The sequence below is a fragment of the Dipodomys ordii genome, unplaced genomic scaffold, assembly GCF_000151885.1.
Source record: "Dipodomys ordii isolate 6190 unplaced genomic scaffold, Dord_2.0 Scaffold26, whole genome shotgun sequence".
In the NCBI taxonomy this organism is placed as follows: Eukaryota; Metazoa; Chordata; class Mammalia; order Rodentia; family Heteromyidae; genus Dipodomys; species Dipodomys ordii.
The window spans coordinates 986,851-1,011,618 of NW_012267242.1; the positions used below are offsets into that span (position 1 = coordinate 986,851).

At 44.2% G+C, this 24,768-nt stretch overlaps 2 protein-coding genes across 4 annotated transcripts in view; one reads left to right on the forward strand and one right to left on the reverse strand.

The window, feature by feature from the left end:
• Hhat (hedgehog acyltransferase) overlaps positions 1-10,953 on the forward strand; it is a 235,173-nt gene extending 224,220 nt beyond the window's left edge. The window contains exon 12 of one of the 2 annotated variants that reach the window (XM_013015052.1): positions 9,968-10,068. In XM_013015052.1, coding sequence (XP_012870506.1) covers positions 9,968-10,059 — 92 coding nt within the window. In that variant the 3' untranslated portion in view covers positions 10,060-10,068. Of the gene's footprint in view, positions 1-9,967 lie in introns of both variants that reach the window. The other variant, XM_013015053.1, reaches the window with a different exon arrangement.
• Positions 10,954-18,856: 7,903 nt separating this feature from the next.
• Kcnh1 (potassium channel, voltage gated eag related subfamily H, member 1) overlaps positions 18,857-24,768 on the reverse strand; it is a 305,584-nt gene continuing 299,672 nt past the window's right edge. For both annotated transcript variants that reach the window (XM_013015111.1, XM_013015110.1), the window contains exon 11: positions 18,857-19,914. In XM_013015111.1, coding sequence (XP_012870565.1) covers positions 19,054-19,914 — 861 coding nt within the window. In that variant the 3' untranslated portion in view covers positions 18,857-19,053. The remainder of the gene's footprint in view (positions 19,915-24,768) is intronic.

Below are 24,768 nucleotides of genomic sequence, written 5' to 3' on the forward strand. Positions count from 1 at the left end.
GTCAAAGTGTTCCTTTACTCCCTTGGATCTTCTCCCTCCTGCACACTTGGTACTTAGATGTCTTCTCAACCTTCTTCCATGTTTTCTTCTTCACAGTCTTCATGTTTCCAGGCAACTGTCACCAGATCTAGCAACTACTTCTTCTCCTGTAACATGGGTCACAGACCTCCACCATTTCACATGCGCATTGTCAGATTTGGAAACAAAAATGAGTTCAACTCCCTCTTTGTCAGCCCGTCATCCCGGCCTAGCCCGATCAGCCTTTGAGAATTCCCACTTTTGTCCTCTGTGTTCTCCCTAAGACTTTTGTCACCTGTGTATTTGGATCACAGAGCCAAGGAACTGAACTTAAGGTGTGAGTGAACTGCTTGGTGGCCCCCTGTGTCCTCAACCTCCAGTGGCACATTCTTAGAAGACCCCAAGTAAATGAGGCAGACCACCTGTGCCAAAACAAAGTCAAAGCCCCCTGCCTCAGTGCACACAGTAGGTACTTATAAATATAATAGTCCCCTCATCCATTCTTTCTCTGAGATTCTAGGGATCTGTGGTCAATCTCAGTCCAACAATATTAATTGGAAAATTATAGAAGTAAAATAATGCCTAACTTTATGATTGTGTGTCATTCTGAGTACAGTGATAATTCTGTGCAATCCCATCCTACTGGAGAGTAAATCATCCCTTCATTCAGCATATTCATGCTATGGATGCTACCTACCCAGCATCATCATGACTTGGTGACATGGGATTACTCAAAAAAGATAATCTTCCTTCTGAGGTATCATTAGCAGGTCAGTAAGAGCCTAATGCCACATAATAGTGCCAACATAATTCTCCTTCTTTGAGTTCATCATGTAATTTTGCACTGTGTTGCATCAATACAAGAAGTATGAGCTCAGTGGCTCACACATGTAATCCTAGCTACTCAAGTGGCTGAGATCTGAGGAAGCCAGCCCTGGGAGGAAAGTCTGTGAAATTCATATCACCAGTAAACCACCAAAAAGTCAGAAGTGAAGGTATGGCTCAATCCCGCCAACCTTGACTAACAAAATTAAGACACAGTGTCAAGACCTTGAGTTCAAGTCCTAGAACTGGCACCCCCCCCCAAAAAAAAGAAGTAGAATATGAGATGATATTACAGAGGCCACACTTACATAACTCTGCTTACAGTATGTTGCTATAATTGTTTTATTTTATTATTGGATGTTAATCTTTTAAACGGTGCTTAATTTCTAATTAGATTTTATCATATAATTTAGTATATAAGGAGTTCAGTATTGGGCCCCACTGGGAGCCCTGGAATGTATGTCTTAGGGATTCGGAGAGCACTGTATTGATGTGGGCGAACAGTGTCACAGCCATCTGATGAAGAGGCTGAGTCCCAGAGCACCATCCTTTTGTTTCAGGACAGTGGCTTTCTTTCGCTCATTTGCTAGGCAGCATCCACTGTCTTACATAGCGTGGTCATGAATTAACAATGAACCACAGTCCTAATTAAGCTGCATTAGACACCCAAGAGGTAAGAAAGAAACAGCTGGGAATCATGTTCAACTTTGCAGCCCCTGGCCCCAGCGGCCGGAGTTAGGGCAGTGGTACCCACTGCAGGTGACAGTTTTGTGGGAAAGCAGGTGCTCCACACTGTTGGCCCTGGCGAGAGAAAGTACGTGTTTCCCAGCACCACCTTCTACTTGTGTTGTCAGAATGAGAAAAAAAATGTCCCTGGCTTGTTCCCTCCCACTTCCCACAATTTTACATGAAATAATTTTCATTTATGGCAGTGAGTGCATGGCTAAGCATCTGCCTGCAGGCTCACACCAGGACTTGGGGAAGGATGAAGAATACAGCAGAGGTTGGCTTCATCAGGATGTGAAATTGACTGTGAACAATGTGATTTATTAAAGATTGCTGTTGCTGCTGGTTAAATTGTGCACACAACACCTAGCAAGAGGATGTTGCAGAAGGCTCCCTGAGCATGGTCCCACCACCCTGTTCCCTCTCAAATCCCCTAGGGAGGCTCATTGCATGGCTGGGGTCAAGTAATTGTGATTTGGACAGTTTTAATAATGGATCACCCAGGCTCTGAGATTCTGCTCTGCAGTGCAATGCCTATTTTCTAAATTGTTCCCTAACCAAGACAAAGGCTGTATGCCTGCTCACAATGCTTCTACTGTGACCTCTCTCTGTCTTTGTAAAGACAAGAGACATGGAGCCCCAGAAGATGTGGTGATCAGGTGGGTGAGTGGTGGCTGAGATCTGGAAGCACAAATCTGTTATGGCCTCCTGCTGGCTATCTTGGGCACCTGGAATACGAGGATGGCAGGAGGTGGCAAGACCAGGGATTTAAAGGAAAAGAGACTTGTCTAGGAAGCAAAGGCCTGCTTTGAGCCTTTTTGACACATGGTCTGAATCCTGTTACTGCTGTCTGAGTGCCAGTGGCTAAGTGTACTTTGGAGTTATATAATCTTGTGATCCAAGGGTGGCTTCATGACCAGTTAGCCACTAAAGCTTGGGGAAGTGACTCTCTTTTTCTGGGCCTTAGTTTCCATATCTATGAGGAGTAAGAAATGAGACCCACTTCTGGATGCTAGGATCTCCCACTTGAGATCCTAGCTACTCGGGAGGATGAGAGTCAGAGGATCATGGTTTGAAACCACACAGGGCAGAAGAATGTGTGAAATTCCGTCTCCAAAATAATCTGCACAAAGCAGGGCTGGAGGCATGGTAGAGCTGTGAATAAGCAAGCCAAGTAAGCTTAAGGCCCTGAATTCAAACCCTGGTTAAACTCTTCCCCCCTCTCCCAATAAAAATGCCACCACCTAAACCAGAAAGAATCAATTCTTACCTTCTGTCCATATCACTGTGTGTTTGGAAGTGGTCCCTAAGTTTGTAGACTTAGAAACTCAGACAGCTTTGCTCTCCTTGTATGCCTCTTCTTCAAAGTTCCTGCCCTATGGCTTTAATAAGATGGAGGATCTAAATTTAGCCTTGGAGGAAAGGCTGCAAGCTTTGGACCATTTGATAAATGGCTCTACAATATCTCCTGGCTACAACTGCTGGAATAAATAAGATTTAAATAAAATAGCAGCCCCTATCAGATCTGGATATTGTTAAGCATAAAGTGATGTGAGGAGCCAGCGCTCTTAATGAAGGCAGCAGTTTACAGAGACCTCTGAATCATTAATGGCATCATGACTACCTGGTGGGATAGAGCAAGGGGAGGGGCTGCTGGATCCTGAGCTAGCACCTGATGACAAAGGTGGATGCATGAGTAATTCTTGAAGGAAAGAAGCATCCTCCAATGGTCTCAAAGTAGAAAATGCCAGCAAAGTAGAGCAATGGTGATATACCTTGACCTATGATGGGGTTCATAGGTACATCTGTATCCTATGATGAAAAAGCTCAGTCTGGGCACCAGTGGCTCATGCCTGTAATCCTAGCTACTCAGGATGCTGAGATCTGAGGATCACAGTTCAAAGCCAGCCTAGTCAGGAAAGTCAGTGAGACTCTTATCTTCAATTAACCAGAACTGGAAGTGGCACTGTGGCTCAAAGTAGTAGAGCACTAGACATGAGATTAAAAAAAAACTCAGGGACAGTGCCCAGGCCCTGAGTTCCAGCATCATAAATGACAAAAAAAATTGTTTTTAAAAAGCTCAGGCCCAGTGCCCAGACCCTGAGGTCAAGCCCTAGTACTAGTACTCTCTCTGTCTCTCTCTCTGTCTCTCTCTCTAGCATCATATATATATATATATGTATACATGAGAGAGATATCTATCTTCTCTTTCTCTCTCTCTCTCTCTCTCTCTCACACACACACACACACATACACACACACAGAGTCAGTATTGGATTTACACCACAATTGTATAATCTATTATCTGTATGATCTATGGCAAGTTACTTACCTTTATGATTCTTGATTTTCCCCCTTTAACGAGAAGAATAATTTCTACCTTCAAGTATGGTGAGAATTAACTGGGACTATGTCATCTTCGTAAACTGGAGAAACTTGGTGCCATGGGCTAAGAGACAGGGTAGGAAGAAAGTGTCCCCGCAGAGCTGATTCACAGGCTTTCCAGTTGTTGGTTGTTATAGTCAGACACTGTTTTAGCTACTGTTAACTATAGTATATGGCTCTTGAACAAGCCCCATTAGAGCCAAGATGGTGGCCAGTGCCTTGGGAGTGTTGCCTGAGCTGACAGCAGTGTGTGTTTGATAGGGTAGTTACACGTCAGCCCCTCAACTCCTCTTGCATGGTAGAGATTGACTTCTTCATGGGAATAGGAATTTATACTGATTCAGCAGAGGCTGGCTCCTCTCTGTAAAACCCATCTGAATGGTGAAGGAAAACAGAGCACTTCAGAGACCCCCCCCCCCAGAGGAAGAAGGCATGATTCTGGAATGCATAATTGGGTACTAAGCTCAGAAAGTTCCTTTCTCCCTGGGAAGGAACAGGATCCATCATTACTGAAAATTTCTTTTTGTATTTTCTTGTACCTTTTTCATGAACATCATGAGCCAACTATAGTCTAGGACATTGAAACCTAATGTTGTGAGACTGTAATTTGCTAATATCCCATTGGCTACTTTAACTCTTTGTGTCTACTTTCTTTTTTGTAAATATTTTTATTGTAAAGATACTGTTCCGAGGGGTTACAGTCACATGAGTAAGGTAATGAGTACATTTCCTATGGAGCACTGTTACCTCCTCCTTTGTTTTTCCCCTACTACCCCTTCCCTCCTCACGTCCCTAACTCCTCCCTTCCCCCCCCCCAAGTTGTAAAGTTCATTTTCAACATAGTGTCTTGTACATCTCAAATTTATTTTTAAATGGTCTTTAAATAGTATACAAGAGGGCTATAAATTTATGAGCTCTATGCAACTTGATCGATATCATCCCTTCTATCTTTCTCTCCCCCACCTTTCCCAGCCCTACTCATCCCTTCAAGTTAGCTAGTTTCATTTTCATGTATGTACACTGGGTATTATGGCTGTATTCATTCACCTTTTCCACCCCCATTTGTCTGTCCCCTGTCCCTTTAAGTTCCATCTGCCCTCAGACAAAGCATGTTTCAGGTTCCTTTTGTTAAATTGTCAGTTAATTGTTCAAAGGAATTATGCTATGGGAATCTACCCATACTTTTATCAATTTTCTTGAAAATCAGTGCACCAATACATTCAACCATGGTATACAGTTGAGTAAATCTTTGCTATTTTTTAATCTTCATCATTCTGGAAGATTTCTAGTAACCTCTTTGCAGTCTATCCTCTCCCAAGTAACCACATAGGGTCTTTGGTAATTATAAATTGAATCACATGTTACATGGAATAATATAAATATGCTGTTTGCCAATGCATTCTTTTACTCAGCATAATTTTGATGAAATAAAAGATATTTATAAAATGTATTTTTTAATGATTCAAAGTACAGTCGGTGAAATTAAGTGCATTTGCATTGTTATAAAGCTATCACTACTATTGTTTCTGGAACTCTCTTTATCTTCCTGAACTAAAAGTTTATACTCACTCAGTCTCTCATTCTTTTTTCTCTGCTGGCTCCTAATAACCACCATTTTTTATTCTGACTCTATGAATTTGACTACGCTGCCAACTCGTCTAAGCAAACCCTATATTTGCTGTTTATGTCTCTTTTACTTCATTTGATATGATGTTTTCAATGTTAGTCTGTGTTGTAATTCATGTCTGAATTTACTTCCTTTTTAAAGACTAATAGTCTTTGTACATATAGACCACATTCTGTTTTCCCGAACACTTGGGTCATTTCCACATTTTGTGAAAAATTCTGCTATAAACATAATTGTACAAAAATATCTCTTCTAGTTCCTGCTACCAATTCTTTGGGGATATGTATGCTGTAATTCTTTGTTTATTTTTTGTTGGAACCTCCATATTGTTTTCCCCAGTGGTTATACCATTTCATAACATTTCCTTTAGCAAAGTTTTTCATCAGAACTACTTCTCTTATTGTGATTATCTCCACTTTCCAGAAAATTACCTTTGATTTTTCACAGCCCTGCATGATGATGGTCTTTTCCTTTGGTGTCTGAGCTTCTGCCTTTTGTGTCTTTTCAGAGTAGTTTAATTGCTTAGAGAATTGCTCAGCCATGATGACCTCCAGTAAAATTATACTGTGATTTCTCTTAGCTAGCCCAAGCTCTTTTCCTCTGTGTCTTACCTATTTCTCATTAGCTCTAGTTGCTCTGCAGTCCACCAGTAGTCTATTAACAGCCTCACGATGCAACTACCTACATCCCACTAATTCCATTGATTATACCACCCACATTGGTCCTCATAAATGCTATACATCCTACTTATATGCTCTTAGCTATCTCCATCAGATCTTTCCTGTTACTCAGTCTTTTGCAATATTAGTTTGACTTGCTAGCAACCTGTTTACCGTATTTCTAATCTGCCTACTTATGATTTGTTAAAACCCTTCACTTGTTTAGATCTTGTTAGGTCAAGGAATCAAAGCCCAGTAGGAAGTTACACAGAAATCCAGGAATCCAGCTTTGAGGACAAAGAGTATGTCGGAGGCCTCAGCCGTAAAGTACACTCTTAAGAAGAATCATTTCCTTTGACCAACAGCATGCTGTCTACCAGGCTGCATAGGCCACATTAAAGGTCAGGGGAATCCATGGGGGATTCCCTATACAGGATGGGAAGATACAAAAAGAATGGATGTTGAGGAGTTGGGTAAGAAGAGAGATCATGGAGGAAAAGTGAGCAGGGATAGGCTGGTGGGAGAAGAAAGGATTGCAGGGGTTAGCCTGTTCTCTACCAGGACAAAATCCGTTTTTGCACTTTCTTGTTAAAGACTGACAAGCTTGCTTGCCTGTGTATCAAAACAACTGTCAGCGTGTTGCCTTTGCATTTCAGTTTTGATAACCTGTCCTCATCGGGCTCTGTGGAAGCCTCTGCCCAAGCCTAGCTTTGCTCACTTGGGCTGCATCAGTGCTTGCTTAACAGCTACCTCAATCAGACCTGTGTCTGCAGGCCCTCAGGAAAAGATGATGTTAAGGTGGAACACAGAATCAGGTGCAGCAGAAGTGCTCAGGAAGTATTGGCTGGGTGGTGTGAATGCGAGACTCTCTCTCCCTTACTACCATGCATTTTCCTCTGGGGGACAGGAGAGGCTAAGGAGTCTCACCAGTCATTTGGCTCACAGCAGGATTACTGTTTGCATTGCAAAGGCCAGAGGATATTACCTGTGTGATAGAAAGTTTGGCCTCATAGCAATTAGCCATGCTTCTAAAGCACTTTTTGAAAGCATTACCAAATCTGTGGTGGTATTTTAATCACATGCATTTTAAAATATTTTTTTTTGTTTTAGATGTTTGTTTGCTTATTGTTGCTCAGGCTGATGTAGACCTCCTGAGGTCTAGCTCTTCTCCAGCCTCAGCCTCTCAAGGACCTGAGGCTACAGGCACATACTACAATGTACTTAAAAAAGAAATGTTTCGAGAGCTCCCACTGTGTAGATGGGGAACTAAGGTCCTAGCAAGATCTCACAATACACCCGGGATTAGAGGAAGATCACATAACATCCATCTAGCTAAGTCTGTAGATGACATGCATAGTAAGAGTTGGGAGAACTTTTACAGCCCATACTGTGCATGTATTGTGTGACCCACCTCTGTCTGGGCAGTCTTGGGACTGTTCCTCCTTACAGTTCTATGAGCTTGACAGCATGGGCACCAACAACAGCTGTGCAGTGCCCCCTTCACCATTTTTCCACTTCTGCTGCTGGCCCCTGGATTCTGTATTTAGCAAACACCCTCTAGAGCCTCACTCCAAACACAGCTGAAACCGTGGAGCACCTCTTGTGTCTGAAGCACCTCCCCCTCCAGGCCCATCCTGCTCTCCAAGCCCACTGGAAGACAGGCATTGACACTGGTCCCCTGTGTGTGTGAGTCACAGCAGAGAGAGCTGAGGCCCTTCTGGATGAATGGAACGCTCTAGAAGCTCAGAGAAATTACTTGGCTGTACTGGGTTGATAGTGTTGTCACCACCCCAAATTCATTGTCTCCAGACAATGAATGTCTTCATTTGGAAATAAAGCCTTTTCAGAAAGGATATTATTCTAGATCTAGGACCAGTGAGTGGCCCTGTAGAGGAGAGGATACAGAAAAATGTAGGGAAGAGAGCCACGAAAAGATGGGAGGCAGTGAATGAGCTGTGGCCAAGGAAGCAGCAAGAAATGATTCTGGCCTGAAGCCTTCAGAGGGAGCAAGGCCCTGTCAACACGTGAGCTCTGTTCGGCACTGCAGAACTTTGAGAGAATAATATTTCTACTGGGCAAGCCATTAAGTTCGTGTCAGTTTGTTTTGATAGCCACAGGTAACACATGTCCTTGCAGCTATGAAGTGAGGTCACAGGATGGATCAGGGAATCAGAGTGCTGGGTTCCTCTGCTGCCCTTGGCTGTCTTCACTGACGGGCCCTAGAAATTTCTTGTAGCACGTGTAAGGTGCAAGGGGAGCCAGGGTTTAGGAGGAAGAGCAGAGTTGGATTTCTCTGTGGCCACTCTGGTCAAATTTGCTGGCAAAAGACTTCTCTGTCCCTTGTTACCATTACCACTGCCTTCCCTTGAGAGCTCACCCTAGCCAGTGAGGTCTTTATGCCATTCCACTTGATGTTTATGAGGACACTAGTCAGTGAGAGGTGTAGCCATAGTTTTATATTTGAGATTTATTCTCTTGCTCAAGGTTACACAGTAGGAATGGTAGAACCAGGATATGAACTTGTATCTTTCTCCATTTCCCTTAACTACAATGCTATAGGCTTACCTACTCATATTAACAATAGGTGGCTCAGTGGTAAAGCGCTTGCCTTGCATGCTTGAGGCCCTGGGTTCGATTCCTCAGCACCACATAATCAGAAAAAAAAAAGCCGGAAGTGGCGCTGTGGCTCAAGTGGTAGAGTGCTAGCCTTGAGCTGAAGAGCTGAGGGACAGCGCCCAGGCTTAGAGTTCAGGCCCCACAACTGGACCCCCCAAAAAAAATAAATAAAAATAATATTAACAAATGGCTAACCCAACAAGAAGAGAGGCCTCCACGGTTCTAAGAAACCCCTCACCAGGACTTCCAACAGTCTTCTTCCTTCTCTTACCTATCTGCCTCCTCCTGCATGCAGCAATGTAACACCATTACTGTTGCTTGGAAGGCCTAGGATATGTGCACTTTAGGTTTCTCTGATAGAATGTCTCTCTCCCATTTGTTTTGCTGAACTCTTATTTGTCGCACATGGTCTATTGCAACGTTCTCTGTATATTCCATTATCTAGCACTTACTGTATGGATCGTAAGTCCTCCTGCGTGTGTTTGTCTTTCCCAAGATGGAATAAGAGTGGCTTGAACATGGACCGAGTCTTGATTTTTCGCTTCTAGCATCTTCTACAGCAGCTCTGGATCTCTAACGTCCTCAAACAAAGTTTAAATACGTGAAATACATAGAAGACATAAAGATCATCAAATAATAGATACTTAGTAGAAATAAAAAAATATTCATTTTAAAAGGAAAGAAAAAGAACAGATACTCAAAGACCAGCATGTATAGGGGACCTACTGAAAACCTTTTGAGATTTGAGTCCCCCTTTCTGTGTGCTCCCAAATGGAAATTCACTGTAATGGTCAATCTGTATTTTGAGATGGACAAGACTCATGAACATAATTTTTGTCTTTTCTGCTTTAATCTTCTAACTGCATATTCTTTGGACACTTACCCCATTTCTAAAAGTGGTTGTGTTTGTAATAGTGCACCTCTCATTTTATACTGCCCCTGGTTTTACTGTAGGACCCTACTTTCTGGGGTTCCACTCAATGGACTTTCCAGGAGACATGTGTCCTTTGTCAACCAAGGCCTGTGTTTTTCTCTCATATTGGAATTTGCTCATGTGGGAGGTCCTGCCAGGCTCTTCTAACTGTTCTTCCGTCTTTGTCTCTCCCTCAAGGCTGGCCGTGGGTGACTCTCACCGTCTTGGCATTCCTGTACTGCTACTCCAACGTGGGTATTGCCTGCGCCCAGACATACACTGTGGACTAATGCTGCTGGTCTCTAGGGTAAATGGTACTTCATCCTGATCTCCCATTCCAAGACCATCTCCAAAGGACTGTCTTCTGCTCATCTTCTGTTGAAGACACCTCACTCCAAGACTGGCAACTTGAGCTAGCTCCCATAGAAAATATATAGCCAGACAAACGGCTAACTTTGGGAACTTATGTTCTCACTCAACCATCCGTTGACTGTTGGGCAAGCTGAGGTCCAGGACCGAAGTGTCTTACCCAGCTTTACATGGTGCCTTTTTTTTTTTTTAAATCTAGAACCTAGTCCCATGGGCCTTTTGGCTTCCGTCTCTTTTACTAATAATTGACATGAATTGAATGCAGAAATCTTGGTTAGTGATAGGCCTGGCCTCACGGGGGCAGTATTTCTGAAACCTTCTGCTGCTGTGTTGGTGACACACATGCCTTCTCTTCCATACCTTGCCTCTGGAGCTGTGAAACCAGCCTGGAAAGCTTAGCTTCTCACCTCAGGTGGAGGTGACAAAGCAAGAGTTGTGTTTATAATGACCTAGACACAGAAAAGAAAAGCAGTTCTATAGTGTTCCAAGAAGTCCATACTCGGGCTCCAGTGATTTGACCTTTATCAAGGTAATCTACATTTGAATGCTGGCTCCTGAGATTTGCAGAGATGTACAAACATGGTAGCTCCAACAGCTAATTGTTTCTCAGTAAAGGAGCAAAATTTTAAAGCCAGCAAGTGAGTGTATCCACAGGTGGGTGCTGTCAGGAAAGCCGTAAAAGATGGCTACCTGTGGTCTCTCCTGTTCTCTCTACTAAATCCCAGGAGGTATCATCATACTGGCTATTATTTTGTGCTCAGTGGTTTATATGGTTTCATTTTGATTCAAATAAAATGAAGTCTTTGTTTTTTGTTGTTACGTAGATAATTTGTGCTTTCCAATTAATTGGAGGAAAATGTTTAAAATCTAAACACACGGGGCTGGGAAGGTGGCTCAGTGGTAGAGCGCTTGCCTTGCATGCCTGAGGCCCTGGGTTCAATTCCTCAGCACCACATAAGCAAAAAGAAAAAAGCCGGAAGTGGTGCTGTGGCTCAAGTGGTAGAGCGCTTGCCTTGAGCTGAAGAGCTGAGGGACAGCGCCCAGGCCCAGAGTTCAGGCCCACAATCGGACCCCCCAAAAAAATCTAAACACACATATACTTCAATGGCTTATCACTGCTGCCCTCTCCCAAAAAAAAAACAGACTGTCTACTAATAGACACAAGTTCTAGAGAGCAGAGTATTTCTTTTTGGATTTGGATGTGGGTGGGGTGGACAGGAGGAAAGAAACTTTACGTTTGACTCCTTAGTGTATCAAGTTTGGGGAGAACCTTTAACATTCCAAGTATATGGATTGTCATTGGGTGACAATTAAAAATAAAGTTTACGTGGATCTAATACTGCCACATTGGTTACATGGTATTGGCCTTAGATCTTGAATGTGGTTATGAGCTCAATGAAACTTGAACTACTAGCATGCAAAACTAATCATTTGACTACCCTTTCCTCCAAGCTTCTGTGCTTGGAAGAGAGATCGGAGGGGTCTAGATCCTGATGGCCGGGATGGCCATGCTGTGCATTACATGTAGAGAAGTCTTTAATATGGGGACATATATAAATAACACAAAATATATGGGACTTTACTAAAGAGATCATTTACATAAACACAGGTTGTTCATTTCTTAAACTCTATTAGAAGATGCAGTGGATGTATGTGAACGTAATAATCCAGACTTTCTTTTAACCCATGTGATTCAGATGGTTCTTGGGACTTAGTAAATGATTACTGTTTAGCTAATTGAGGTGTGATTTACTAATACGTATTATTCCGGGATCATAGTTTTTCTTAACCTCTTACTGCTCCCAGCTGTAATGTGGAAACAACAATGCTTCTCTGTACATGCACAGGAGCTAAAACCCCGGAGATGCTTTAAACAAAAGACCCTTGAGGTGCCTGGGCGCACAGAGCAGTCACTGCTGAGGAGCAAATGTCCTCATCCTTGGGAGTCTTCTGACTTGGTGCTGGTAAAAGACAAAACCTGGTTCCCAGGATCTAGCCCCAGGATCATCTGACCTGGCCTGACCTAGCTCCACAGGCAAGCCCAGGAGCTCTAGCACAACTGCCAGGAGAGAGCCCAAGGAGGGCAGCGAGACATTTGAAGGTTACAAACCTCAGTCAGGATGATTAATTCTTGGAACCATGCAAGAAGACATAAAAATATTACATGTTCAGATTAATTTAAGTGACAATTTGTTCTATTAAAGACTAGGTCTAAAGAGAAAATATGTCAATGTACTTGTACAATTCATGTATTAAGAGAATAGCTTAAACTCAAAGCCTTCCACTTCTGCTTGGCCTTTTCACTCGAGGCTGATGCTCTACCATTTGAGCCACACTTCCTCTCCTGGCATTTTGGCGGTTAATTAGTGACAGTTAATTAGTCTCAGGGATTTGTCTGCCTGGGCTAGCTTTGAACCACAATCCTCAGCTCTCAGCCTGTTAAGCTATGATTACCATAAGCTAGTATTACTATGAGTCTCTAACTGGTACCTCCCTGAATTCTTTGTTCTAGAAATGGTTTAATTTTTAACACAAGCAAAAAAAATCCTATTTTAAAGAATTAGTTAAATCTAATTTGGCACCCAAAATGCAGTATCTGTGACAACTCTGCATTGCTAGTCCCTTTGACTAATTATCAAAGTCACAAAAAGATTTTATTTCACCATTGAGGTTTTTTATTTTTTAATGTGATGCTCGGGGCTTTTTTAGGGGGCACTTCTGAAATAAATATCAGTCAGTAAGAATTCTAAATAATGCCATCCTTAAATTGATTTAATTATGCTTTTCTACCATATGATTAAATAACAGGGCAGCACATCATTCAAAATACATCATTAAGACTGAGGCCCTGTAGGATCAAGCTGAGCCCCATATTTGGCTGGTACATCACAGCTTCCCCATCCCTAAGTTAAGTTACAATGTCTGTAAAAGTAGAAATGCCATTTATGAAATACGGTCCACTGGGCATTCAACAAGAACTCAGGGTTGTGGGTGTCTTGCCGTGGGCCCTATTAAAATTATAGCAGAACTAAAATTGTTGGTATAAAGGGTATTCAAGGCATGAATAGCGTCTGACACCATCAATGAAGAAAAGTGAGGATGAGAACATATTATTGACAGTCAATCAGAAAAGATGTGGTGTTCTTCATACTGTGTCTTGAAAGTCAGGGAAGCATTAATGTATTTTCATGCAAATTTCAATCCAAATGGTTCAACATGAAAAGCTTCACTTCTAAGTGGAAGGCCAACCTGTGTGCTAAACCAGCTGTCAGGTAATTTTCAGTGATGCCAGGTTGTTTTGGAAGCATTCTTGGCTCAATGTGGTTTGTCCTCTTCAAAACTCATGTTGGCTTTTCTTTTCCTTCTTTTTTTTGGCCAATAATGCAGTTTTGAATTGACAAGCACTCTACCACTCAAGTCTTGCCTCCAGCTTCACTTTTCCCTTTGCTTTAATTTTTCTGACAGAGTGTTGTGCTTTTGCTCAGAGCCACCCTTGGATGGTGATCTTCCCATGTCTACCTCCTCCCTGGCTGAGACAACAGGTATTCCCCACCACACACTCAGCTTGTGTTTTTTTAGGAATAAGAGTCTTGTTGACTCTTATTTGGGTCTAGGATGGCCTCAAACTATACTCCTTCCATCAATGTTTTCCACACAGCTGGACCATTACTCATCACTCAGGTTCAAATCTGATTGCCCTTGTGGTGTTCTGGGAAATGGGCCTTTGTGAGGGGATTAGGTTGTTTAGAGGGATTGATACCTTCAGCATGGGACTGGGTTAGTTATCTCAAAGGCAGGTTATTATTAAGCGAGGCTGCTCCTCACAGCGTGTCTTGTCTCTTGGGCCATATACTCCCTTGCCATTCTGTTAGGAAACAGCCTGAGGCCTTCACCAGACTTGGCCACGTCCAAGTCTTCAGTACCAAGGGCCTATAAGAACTTCTCTTCCTGATACATTACCCAGAATTCTATTAAAGCAATAGAAATTAGACTTAGACACAGATTTGAAAAGTTCCATATACTTGTACATCACACACACAGCTCTACCTCCCAGTCACATGGCCAAGTGCTTTCATATCTATTCATTCTCTTACTCAGTGATCCTTAGATATAACATCTTGGTATCTTGAGAATTATAAGTTCTCCAAAAATCAACACTGTACATTCTATCCAAGTCAGAGCTTTCCCCAAACTTGAAAAGGAATAGAAAATAGTGTCCTTGCTCTGTTGTTAAAGTTCAAACACCCAATTCAATAACTTATAATTATGTAAGAAAATGCAAAAGCAAGTGTCATGTATAAAATAGTTTATTACCATAATAAATAAAATTAAACTTTTTTGTTACAAATATCATTTGTGCTTGTTTAAAAATGTTGAGATTCACCAATGGGGGGCCCACGTGTTCCTCTTTATGTTCCCAAGCCACAGGCATACAGTGGAAGTTCCTGGCAGCATCCTTGGCTGACCACAAAAATAGTATCAGCTCATTTGCATTTCTGTTTATTCATGCTCATTTTTGGACAAAATGACAGATGCAAAGGAAAAAGGAAAAATAACCCAATAGAGGATTTGGCAGGACTCAATGGAAAGAACGCTAGTATAAGGAGAAGCCTCAGAATGATGAACCGCTCATGAGAAGTGTCCTTGTAATGAGATGGTACATGTGGACAGTCTCCAATGATGCACAAATACAGTGTCTGAATATTAAGAGAATACATTCACTGGGGATGGGGATTGCTCCTTAACACACAAGCAGTTCATCTCCTGAAACAAGAGCTGTGAACTTCTTGTTAAACAACTAATGGATCTGTTGGCTGACTCAGAAGTCATACACACACACACACACACACACACACACACACACACACACACACAATGGCTCTAAGAAAAACTGAATGGCAGGTGGAGGGACACCTACCAGGTGTGGCACCCGCAGGGTCTTCAAGTCCAGTTTTAGAGGCTCCAATTGAAGTCTGATACGTTTCACGTGACAATAAAGTTTCACTTGAAATCAATTTAAGCAGGTTAATTCACATTGATTCTTTTGAACAGTGGGAAGCAGAAAGGAGAACTTCTCAACTCCAACTCCTTTGGAGAGAAAATGGAGGCTTCCTCTTCTCAGTCAGTGCTCAAAGGACAGTGAGGGCTCCTCCACTAGAGGGCACAGGAGCAAGTGGGAAGGTAGAAGTATAGGGAACAATGGCAATAACTGAGTGACAGAAGAGAGCTTGTCCAGGGGCTGGGACAGGCCCTCAGCAGGCCTCTTCTTTAAGCAACATGAGGTGAGGAGAGAAGAAGGGGCATTGGTAGTTCCATCACAGCTGGAGTTCCATTCAAGGGTCTTAAGGCTAAACGTCTTTATTGCAAAACAGTACAATCTATTAAACAAGTGCGCATGAGCAACTTGGATCTCCTCCAGGACTTCTAATGGCCCAGAGTGTGCGCATGAGATGTGATGGTCAGTGCAACAGAGGAAGTGAGGATCTTCCTCCAATTAGAATCCCTACCCCATGGTATCAAGACAAGCCTGGCAGTTGGCCTAATACGTTCACCTTCCACCTGAGGATCTGGAAGATGAAGCCTGCTGCGTGGGGTAGGAGGGTACCAGGAGTGTATCTTACCCCTTCTCCAGCTATCCCCACTTTTGAAAGAGGAGAGAACCAGGAAAGAAGGGGCTGATGTATGGCCAAAGCAGCACAAAGGCTCCAAGAAGAGAAAAAAGACCTCAGGAATCAGATCACAAGAAATCAAAAGGAGAAAGGCATTTCCAAAAGCTTAGGGAAGACTTTTGAAATAGGCAGAACTCTTGAACACCTGGCCGTGCTGCAGTGTTAACGCAATTAAGTTGCATTAATTATGTTCTAGACCAGAGTTTCTCAGCCATCTCCCTTTCCTCCTTTGGTCAATGTTTTGCACCCAGTGGAGGAGCTCTCTGTGGGTTTACAGGACCACAGGGCACATTGCTGGAGCCATGCCCCCCCCCACCAAACACACCATCTTGTTGGCCATCTTGTTCCTTAGATGCAGCCCTCCCGTCCAGTCCATACCTCCCCTCAGTAGGAGAGAGCATGTCCAACAAGCAGCCAAGCGACATGGACGGGACCACTTCAAAGCAGCCTGTCAGCAATGATGCTGGGAAATGGAGCTTTCCTTGGGGATGACATTCAAAGGAAGGAGTAAAAAAAGACTCAGTAACTAGTACTCACTAGACGAATGGAAAATGGTACAACAAATCTTTCAGCATAATTTTGCTGATCTAATGGTTTGATCTAATACCTAGCAACTGTTTCCCACCTCTCTTTTTGTCTACCAGATCACAGTAGTTGGTGGAAGGTGCAGGTCAGAAATACTTGAAGCGTTGGGTCCCAGAAAGCATAGAGAGTTTGCTTGAAGCAACCTGCAGCCAGGTACACACCATAAAAAGAAAAGGAGAAACAGATTGGCTCATTTTAAAATGGTGGGGTTTTTTTTCCTCCTTCTTCAGAGAAAACAATATAACAAAAACTCCTTAAAGTCTACAGATGGAGAAGAACAAAAGCCACACTCCTGGCGCTGTTAACTGTCCCCTGCAGAAACTCATGAGTCATGCAACACTGAGCTGAGAGGGTTTCCCCCTGCAGGGTCTGGCTTTGTAGTCATTGGTTCCATTTGCATTGGCCCTGGAACTCATTCCTGAAGCTTTCTCCCCACCCCACCCCACCCCCCCAAATAAGGCTGGACTTCTGAGCCTCTCCAGCCTCTCAGTCCCGCAGATCTAGATGCAGTGAGATTTCTCAATAGAGAAGAAGCTACCTGTCTCAGAGGTGGCTTGCTGCAGCAGAACCTCCCCACACTGGTTGGTGAGGCCCTAGATGAGGCACAGGAGAGGCAATGAGAAGTCTCTAAGGGTGTGTGATTCTGAAGCTGGGTGTCAGGGTAACAAGGGATCTCGCGTTGCCTTAGGATTAATAGGTTCTAAAATTTAAAAGCAGGTTAATAAGCATGTTTGAGGGCCTGGAATGTGTAGAAGGTTGCTAGGAGTTCAGATATTGTACAGTCTCTCCATCAAGGATCAAGTGGCAGCTGCTCAAATTCAAGAAGCCAAAAGCCTCCCAGCTTCATCCAGATTCAGAAACAAGCATGCTTTAGCCCTAAGTGGCCATAGGAAGCGAAATCTGACAATGTCATAGGCTGGAGTATATAGGGCTAAGTCTGTAGGCCTCACAACTGTGTATGCCCTTGACCTTCCAGGGCCTTCTGTGTCAATAGCACACAGACAGCCAAGGCTAAGTCCTGGGAAGCATCACAGCCACTGAGCGGGACTGAAAGGGGGTTGGAGGAAGACAGGCCTAGACAGGAGGCTTTCTGAGCACTGAAGATCTTTGGTAAGATAAGGCTCTACAGCAGCAAAGCAATGCCAGGCAGAGGTGCCCATGATAGAGCTTCCACAGAGTGACCTGAAGAAGTCCACGCTACCATCTGTGTGTCCATCCTTGCCACAGGTGTGCTTTGGGGCTCTCTCCACTTTCTTTTCTCTGGTATCACTGAAAGCAGCTCAAGCTCCTCCCTCACCTGATCTCAGGTGGCTTAAGAGATGTCTCTGCGTATCACGGGGTAGCAAATTACATGGCGACTAGGCCACTCTGTGCCCATGGCTGCTCTATGGACCACAAGTTCTAACAGCCAACTCTCCCTATCTCTTTACTGGGACAGCTGAAAACAACTTCTCCGTTCCTTTTCCAGCTCCCGAAGAGAGTACAGTCATTGCCCTGCCATCTTTCTTTTTAAAAATAGGAAATAGAGGGTTTCAAGTAAGGCCTAACAGAGTTCCCAAGTATCTTCTACTGTTCCCATGCTGTGGACAAAAATCCCCATGAGAATCAAAATAAAAACATAGCACTTGCTACAATCATTTTCTGAGGTTGTAGTGTGTGTGTGTGTGTGTGTGTGTGTGTGTGTGTGTGTGTAGTAAGCAACTCTGGGTACCTGCCCCTTCCTGCCGATGCTTCACACCCTGAGGAATGCCACAGGAACACTTGGGAGGAGGTCCAGAAGGAAAAGAAGCAAAGCAGCTTGGGCTATGAAGCCTACAGCATAGACAAAGGCCTGAGGGTCACTCGGGGCATCTGAAGCCCCTATCAGAGCAGCCTGCAGACCACACAACAGAGAATGCCTGGAGCCAAAGGTTTGTCTCTAGCCTCACTCATCTTTTCTGGGCAAGGAAACCCAAGGAAACTGGCTGTGTGTCTGTGGGAGGCTCTTATAGTGCCAGCTGTTCAGCCTCAGCCATCAAAGACAGAAAGTGGAAAGGTTCTACTCTTCCTGTCCTTCAAGCTCTCCTTGTCTGAGCTTCTTACAAATGATGACGGTAGGAAAGATGGTGATGGCAAATGCTGGCTGTACAGGGCTGGGCATGCTGGGAAATCCCTGTGCCCACTGCTTGTCTTTGGAGAGTTTGGTGAAGGAGGCCAAGTCTACATATGAGGAGTCTTTGGCTCTCTTCTACCAGTCCCAAATGGATGCTCCTCGTTTCTGGTAGTTTTCATCTTTTATAAATACTATGGTAGTAAAAAATATTTAAAATGAAGGAAAAGACCTTTTAGAAAGCAAGCCCCTTCTTCCAGAATTGTGCAAAGACTGTTCAAATGCAGCTGCCACCCTGCAGTGTGGAGCACACATCGCTGCCCCTATCTTTTTTTTTCCAGAGAGAGAGAGAGAGAGAGAGAGAGAGGTGAGGGGCCATGTGAGCACACCTAAGCCATTTGGACCCCACTTGGAATTCTCTGTCCAGAAAAGCCTACTTGAAAAACTGTTGGGCATGTGGGCATGTGTGGAGGCGGTGGTGTCTGGGCCAGGGGTGCAGACATTTTGTCTTTGAACTTCTTCTTTATGATTGTTGTTGGTTCTGTTTGTTTTGTTTTTCTTAGGCGCATCTCTCAGCTGGCTCCAAAAATGTCTCTCTCTGATTCTGGGGATTGGGGCCTTGATATTTCAAACAGCTCCTGGGGAGACTGCGAGGACCTTCGGGAAGTTAATATCCTGAGAATCTCGGAAAGCTGTTTCTCGATATGGGTCATTTTGGCGTTCAAAGCCTTGATGTCCTCCTTCAGCTCGTGCTTCACCTCCAGGACCGTGGCCTGCAGGGTCTGCTCGGGGATGGGGTAGAAGGAGTGTTTGACCTCTGCCAGGATGGGACTCCTGTCCTGGGGGCTCCGGGCCTCGCCTGCGTTGTCCAGCCGGAGGTCGCTCTTGGTGATGCCGCTGTCGCACGAGTCTGTCTTCTTCAGCGTGGCCTCGCCGGACGCCTTGGTCCTCTCGGGGAGGGTCTCCATCGACTCGGCCTTGGACACCTTGTTCCAGTCCTCGCCCTTCCCACACGTGTCCCTGAAGCGGGCCCAGCCCTTGCGCTTGGCACAGTCCCCCGCGCTGCCCCGCGGAGCCAGGCACTCGGAGCCGGGCGCCTGCAGCTTGGCGTGGTCGGCCCCGCCGGACGACGTGGAGGCCGGCTGCAGGGACACGGGCGTGGCCGGGCTCTCGCGCACCGTGACCACGCTGGCCTTGACCAGCGTGTGATTGGCCGGGGCGGGCTCCGCGAGGGCATTGCCCTTCTCCACGTCCAGGTCATCGAGATCCCGACCCCCTCTCTCGGCCGCCAGCCTGGCCTCCTTCTGCTGGCGAAACCGCTGGAAGAGTCGTCGGACGGGGTGATCCGGGGGCAAAATCAGGGGGGCCTCGTTCTTGCGTTTCATGCGCTCTTCCTCTTCCCGTTTCACGTCGCTGATCTTCCGGAACACGATCTGCAGGGAGACAGACAGACACACGGTGATCACTGGGGGGTGGGGTGGGGTGGGGGTGGGGGGTGGCTGCAGGGACAGCTCAGCCCCTGTACGACATCTCTGCCCAGCTCCCGGGCCATCTCCTAAGGCCTCCGTGGCCTACCTGGTAGCCGACAGCCCTTTCCCTTTCTTCATGCCAGTTTCCTAGCTCTCCAAAAGTGGAGAGACTGACCCGCATTGTCTCCCCCTTCTTTAGGAGGAACAAACTCTGTCCCCACGAGCTGGAGACTTCAAGTAGCATCCTCGAAGCTCTTGCTGTCCTGACTCTGAGCCTGGGCCTCTCTTAAGCTTGTTCTTCCCTACAATTCAGAATCACCTGATAAACTTTATTTAAAAAAAAAAAATCACTTTCCTGTTCTGACTTCGGACCTACTTCATTGACTCTCCAGAGGGGAGTAACTGAATCTGTACCTAAAACATTCTGCAGGATTCTGATGCATAGACGTTTGAACATTTCCAGCCCAAACCACTCCCCAGGGAAAGAAAGCTCATCTGAGTTCTCAGAGAGGGATATAGCAAAAAGGCTTCTATTCTATTCCATCTGTAGATCTACACCCAAGTCAGTCTGGTTGCCTGTGAGAAGTGAAAGTCTCAGACAGAAGCTCTCCTTTCTTTGGGTATCATAGAGTAGAGCAAAGATGAGTTTAAGTAGAAGCTTGTCTTAATAATTTCCAACACTTGGGCAGTGTATGGCAGTTCCTAAGGTACTTTAATGTTGTTTCTGTTTTACATTTAATTTTTTTTTACAATTTTATTGTAAAGGTGATGTTCAGAGGGGTTACAGTTACATGAATCAGGTAATGAGTACATTTCCTTTTGAACAGTGTCATTCCTCCCTCATTTTCTTGTAATGTTATTTAATGAATTCCTTATTGCAAGGCCATTGGAATACACATTATTCCCATTTAGGGATGACCAAACTACGGTTTGGAGTGGCTGAACATCACATAAACAGATAAGTTGCCTATCAGGAACTTGTATCCAAGCTACGAAATCCAAAATCCACAAGACAACCCATAGGTTAATCATTGATAAGGACAATACTTCATGCAGAATGGTCAGGAAGAGAATACAGGGCTTTCTTCTAGGCTAGAATCCATCTAATAATTGGGAAGCTTTGTAATTTCTGGTTCATATTACACATGGCAGGTAGATTCTAGGACATGTTTTTATCCATATGTTATCTGACTTCATAGGAAGCAACCTACAATGGATTATCTTTTTTTATGAAATTGCCGAAGACCAACATTGTCAAGGTCATTAAGACGAGAAGAGGTCACAGGTAAAGGATGAAGCAGCTTCTCTATCATCCTAATCTAAAACTTTATGCTGTGTGTACACAACTCCCAGACCAACCCAAGTCCTGCCACAAGGTTTGGCAGGGGTTCAGTCTTGGTGAGTCATACATGGTAGTGGCATACCAAAAACATGACCTGGCAGAACTACTCAAGTCCCAACTCCAACTTCTAGTCATGTGATGTCAAGCAGGTATTTTAAACTTCAGAGTCTCACCAAAACTTGGGACAATCTCTACATTTCATACTTGTGGTAAAGCTAACACAGATGGCTTATAGGAAAGCACTGAATCCTGCTGTCCATGCTCTCTCAAGGACCTTATGTACCTGAATCACCCAGCCTTCATGAGCCCCTATCCAGCAACCTCTGATGGTACCTCTCGGTAAACTTTCAGATATGACCAATGAGGTTCACTGTAGAGTGCCTAGCATAGAGGTATCTAGTAAAATAGGTATTGCCTAATACTAGTAATCAATCAGCAAATTGTAAAGCATTAGTCTCTGCCATGCTTTGATTTCTTGGTTCAAGTTCCTGTCACTGAATGAATTTACATTGTGGTCACTAACAGGAAGGTAGGTAGATACGTGCTAAGTCTTCAACATACTTATCTAGGACTTAATAAGTGGCTTTCTGATCTCTACTGGGAAGCATTTCTTCTGTAACCTCTCATTGCCTTCATCAGCTTTGATGGCATTATCCTGCCTCCCCCTTGTCCCATCCTCAGTCCAGCCTCATATGAAGTCTAAAGTGCAGATCGATGCTAGAGTACTCAGGAGAATGCTGTCTACTCTGAAGAGGGCTACAGCAACCTAACCAGAGGCATCACAAGGATGAGGGGGTAAGGATAAGTAAGTAGATCTACCAGTATGCTGTTCCTTGACTCCCAGTGCTCTGAGATGGATGATGAGTAGCTTTCCACCCCAGTAGCCCTATACATACAGGTCCCTTTTCTCTACCAGGCATCCAGATCTTCCTCGAATCAAGGCCCAAATCAAACAGCATCTCCTTCATAGAGCCTTCCCTGGCTTTCCCAAGTTCTAAGTTGTTCTTTCAGATCCATTAGCCCTTTCTGTTCTGTTACGGCTCTGATGCCTTAATTACTTAACCTCATGCCTAGCAGACATAATGACTATTTCCTCTCTGCTCTCAGCCTTTCTTAGAAGGGAATGGGGAAGGAAGGTAGGATGGAGAGAAAGCAAATGAGAATATGGATGCACCTAAAAGAGACAATGACTTTCAGTGCCAACTCTTCTGCTTCTTACTTTTCATTTTTACAGCATGTCTGATTCCTAACAGGATCCCTGCCACCCTTTTTCAGTCAAGCTAATTCGAGTGGGATTTTATTCTTTATAAACCACAATACCTGAATAAGATACCAATTGTTTACACATCCGTATCTTATCCCCTCTGAATGTTCTGTGATCATGACAGTACTTTTTGCATGCCACAAATCTTTTGCTTATTTTTTCTTTTACTTGTCACCTAATAGTGCAAAGATTGTGTTGGTCACTATGCCCAGCTTTTAGAGATGCCTGACACTAGGATACCCTCCATAAATACCTGTGGAATAAATGAATGGAAACAGTTAGGTTTTTGCTAATGAGTTGAGGGAGAATATCTTTGACATGGGGGCAAAAAGCCATAGAGCTCATTGTATGTGTTATAAAAGAAAGGATTTGACTCAGGACATTTATGGTCCTCTTGATCTCTCAACATCCAAGGTCAGAAGTAGCCCTTTAGCTTGAAATGTGTTGTCCCAACAAGGGTAGGGAAAAAGAAGTTCATCTAACATTGCGGAATCGACACAAAATTTATTCCAAGACGGTTTGCAAGTGTTCAGGCAGGCTTTCAAAGGTGTCATACTTATTTGTAGTGAGTGCTAGATGGGAGGGGAGACGTAATCCATGCTATTCAGCCTGAAACTAACATAGACAGCATGTTCCAATTGAGACATTGCCAGCCTGGGCCTTCTTTAGGAGAGAGCAGGGCCCTCTGGGTCTATACTGCATCTTCTGAAGTCTATTGGATTTTTCCACAGTGTCATCATGTGTATCAGAGGAGGCCCACCTGAATATCACTGCCTCAACCAATTGGCAGGTGCACCATGTCTGTACCTTCCTTAGAGAATCAGACAGTAATGCCAGCCTCCTCCAGGAGACAAGGCAAAGGATCTCATATAGAGCTGGTGTGGCCTGACAGCTTTGCTGATCTGCTGTTGAGGGTTATGCTTGATAAGTTCAGTGCTGCTTAGGAGAAGTTAGTCATGGAGTCTGTCTCAAAGGCAGCCATGACCGTGCATTTTGACAAGTATTCGAGGTCTGAGTGGGCAGGAGTGGCTGTATGAATCATGACAATTCGGTCTGTGGCACCAGCATCAGCTACTATGGTCCTCTGCCTGCTTTTAAGATACTGACAATCCCTGTGGCAGGACAGGTGTGGACAGGCAAGACCCTAAGCCCAAAATGTGCTCTGGATAGAGGCCTGGCCATCTAGCTTTTCCTCAGGGTTCCATGAGGGTTTAATAGATGCTGTGAGAGAGGAAAGCATTTCAAGTTGAAGTAAGTTTGAGCTTTGTGGTTGTATTAAATCAGTTGTTTTCTTGTAGGATTCCTCAGAGCCTAATATGCTAATGTATACTGTGAACGTCTGAGAGAAAGTGCTCAGCATATCTTAGTCCATTTTCCTCAGATCCTCTCCCTCCCATGAGTCATGTTCCCTAGAAATGCTTCATACAAACACTAAAAGTCTATCATTTTGTATGTGTGTGTATGCATATTCCTGTTCCAGGCTACGTAGTACCTCTGAATACTACTGCTGAGCCCATGGAGTTTGGGAGGCAGAGGTGTCCACTGAAGATGTTCTACTCCCAGGTAGATGGGCCTATATCAATCCACACTCAAGACATAGCTAGTGGTGTCACATGCTCTGGTCTCTGTTCAACCCTCCTTCCCCTAACCATGCTAAGTAAGTTCAGGTGCTAGAAAAATTCTGGGTCACTTTGCATGAAGACCCTTCAGTTCAATCCTGCTCTTCCAACTTGATTTCTATGTGACCTAGGATCATTTCCCCAACTCTCCCCACCTATAGGTCAGAAAACCCTTCCAAGTAGTGCCAAGCGTAGTTCAGCTGTACGCTCCTCCTCGGGGTATTGCAGCCCACTGAGAAAAGGCTCCATTGGCTTAGATGGAAGCTCTCTAAAGACAAACCATCTTTCACATTTTGTCCAGCTTAAATCAATACTATGTCAGTGTATGGATAGATTATGGCTGCCACCTTGTTCATGAGGCCCAGGCTCTGGCAAAAGAAATGATCTACGCCCCCCCTGCCCAATCTGCTTTTATGGTCTGAGGAGACAGAGGAGACTGCAGGATTTATTCTATGTGCAACATCTAGGCCATGAAGGTTAGAGTCTAATAAAAATCCTAGTGGGCTTCCATGTTCATTCATCTTTGTTTCTTACTGACCTCATACTTATTTCATTTTCATGGACTGACAAATTTTAATTTTATACTCTTACAT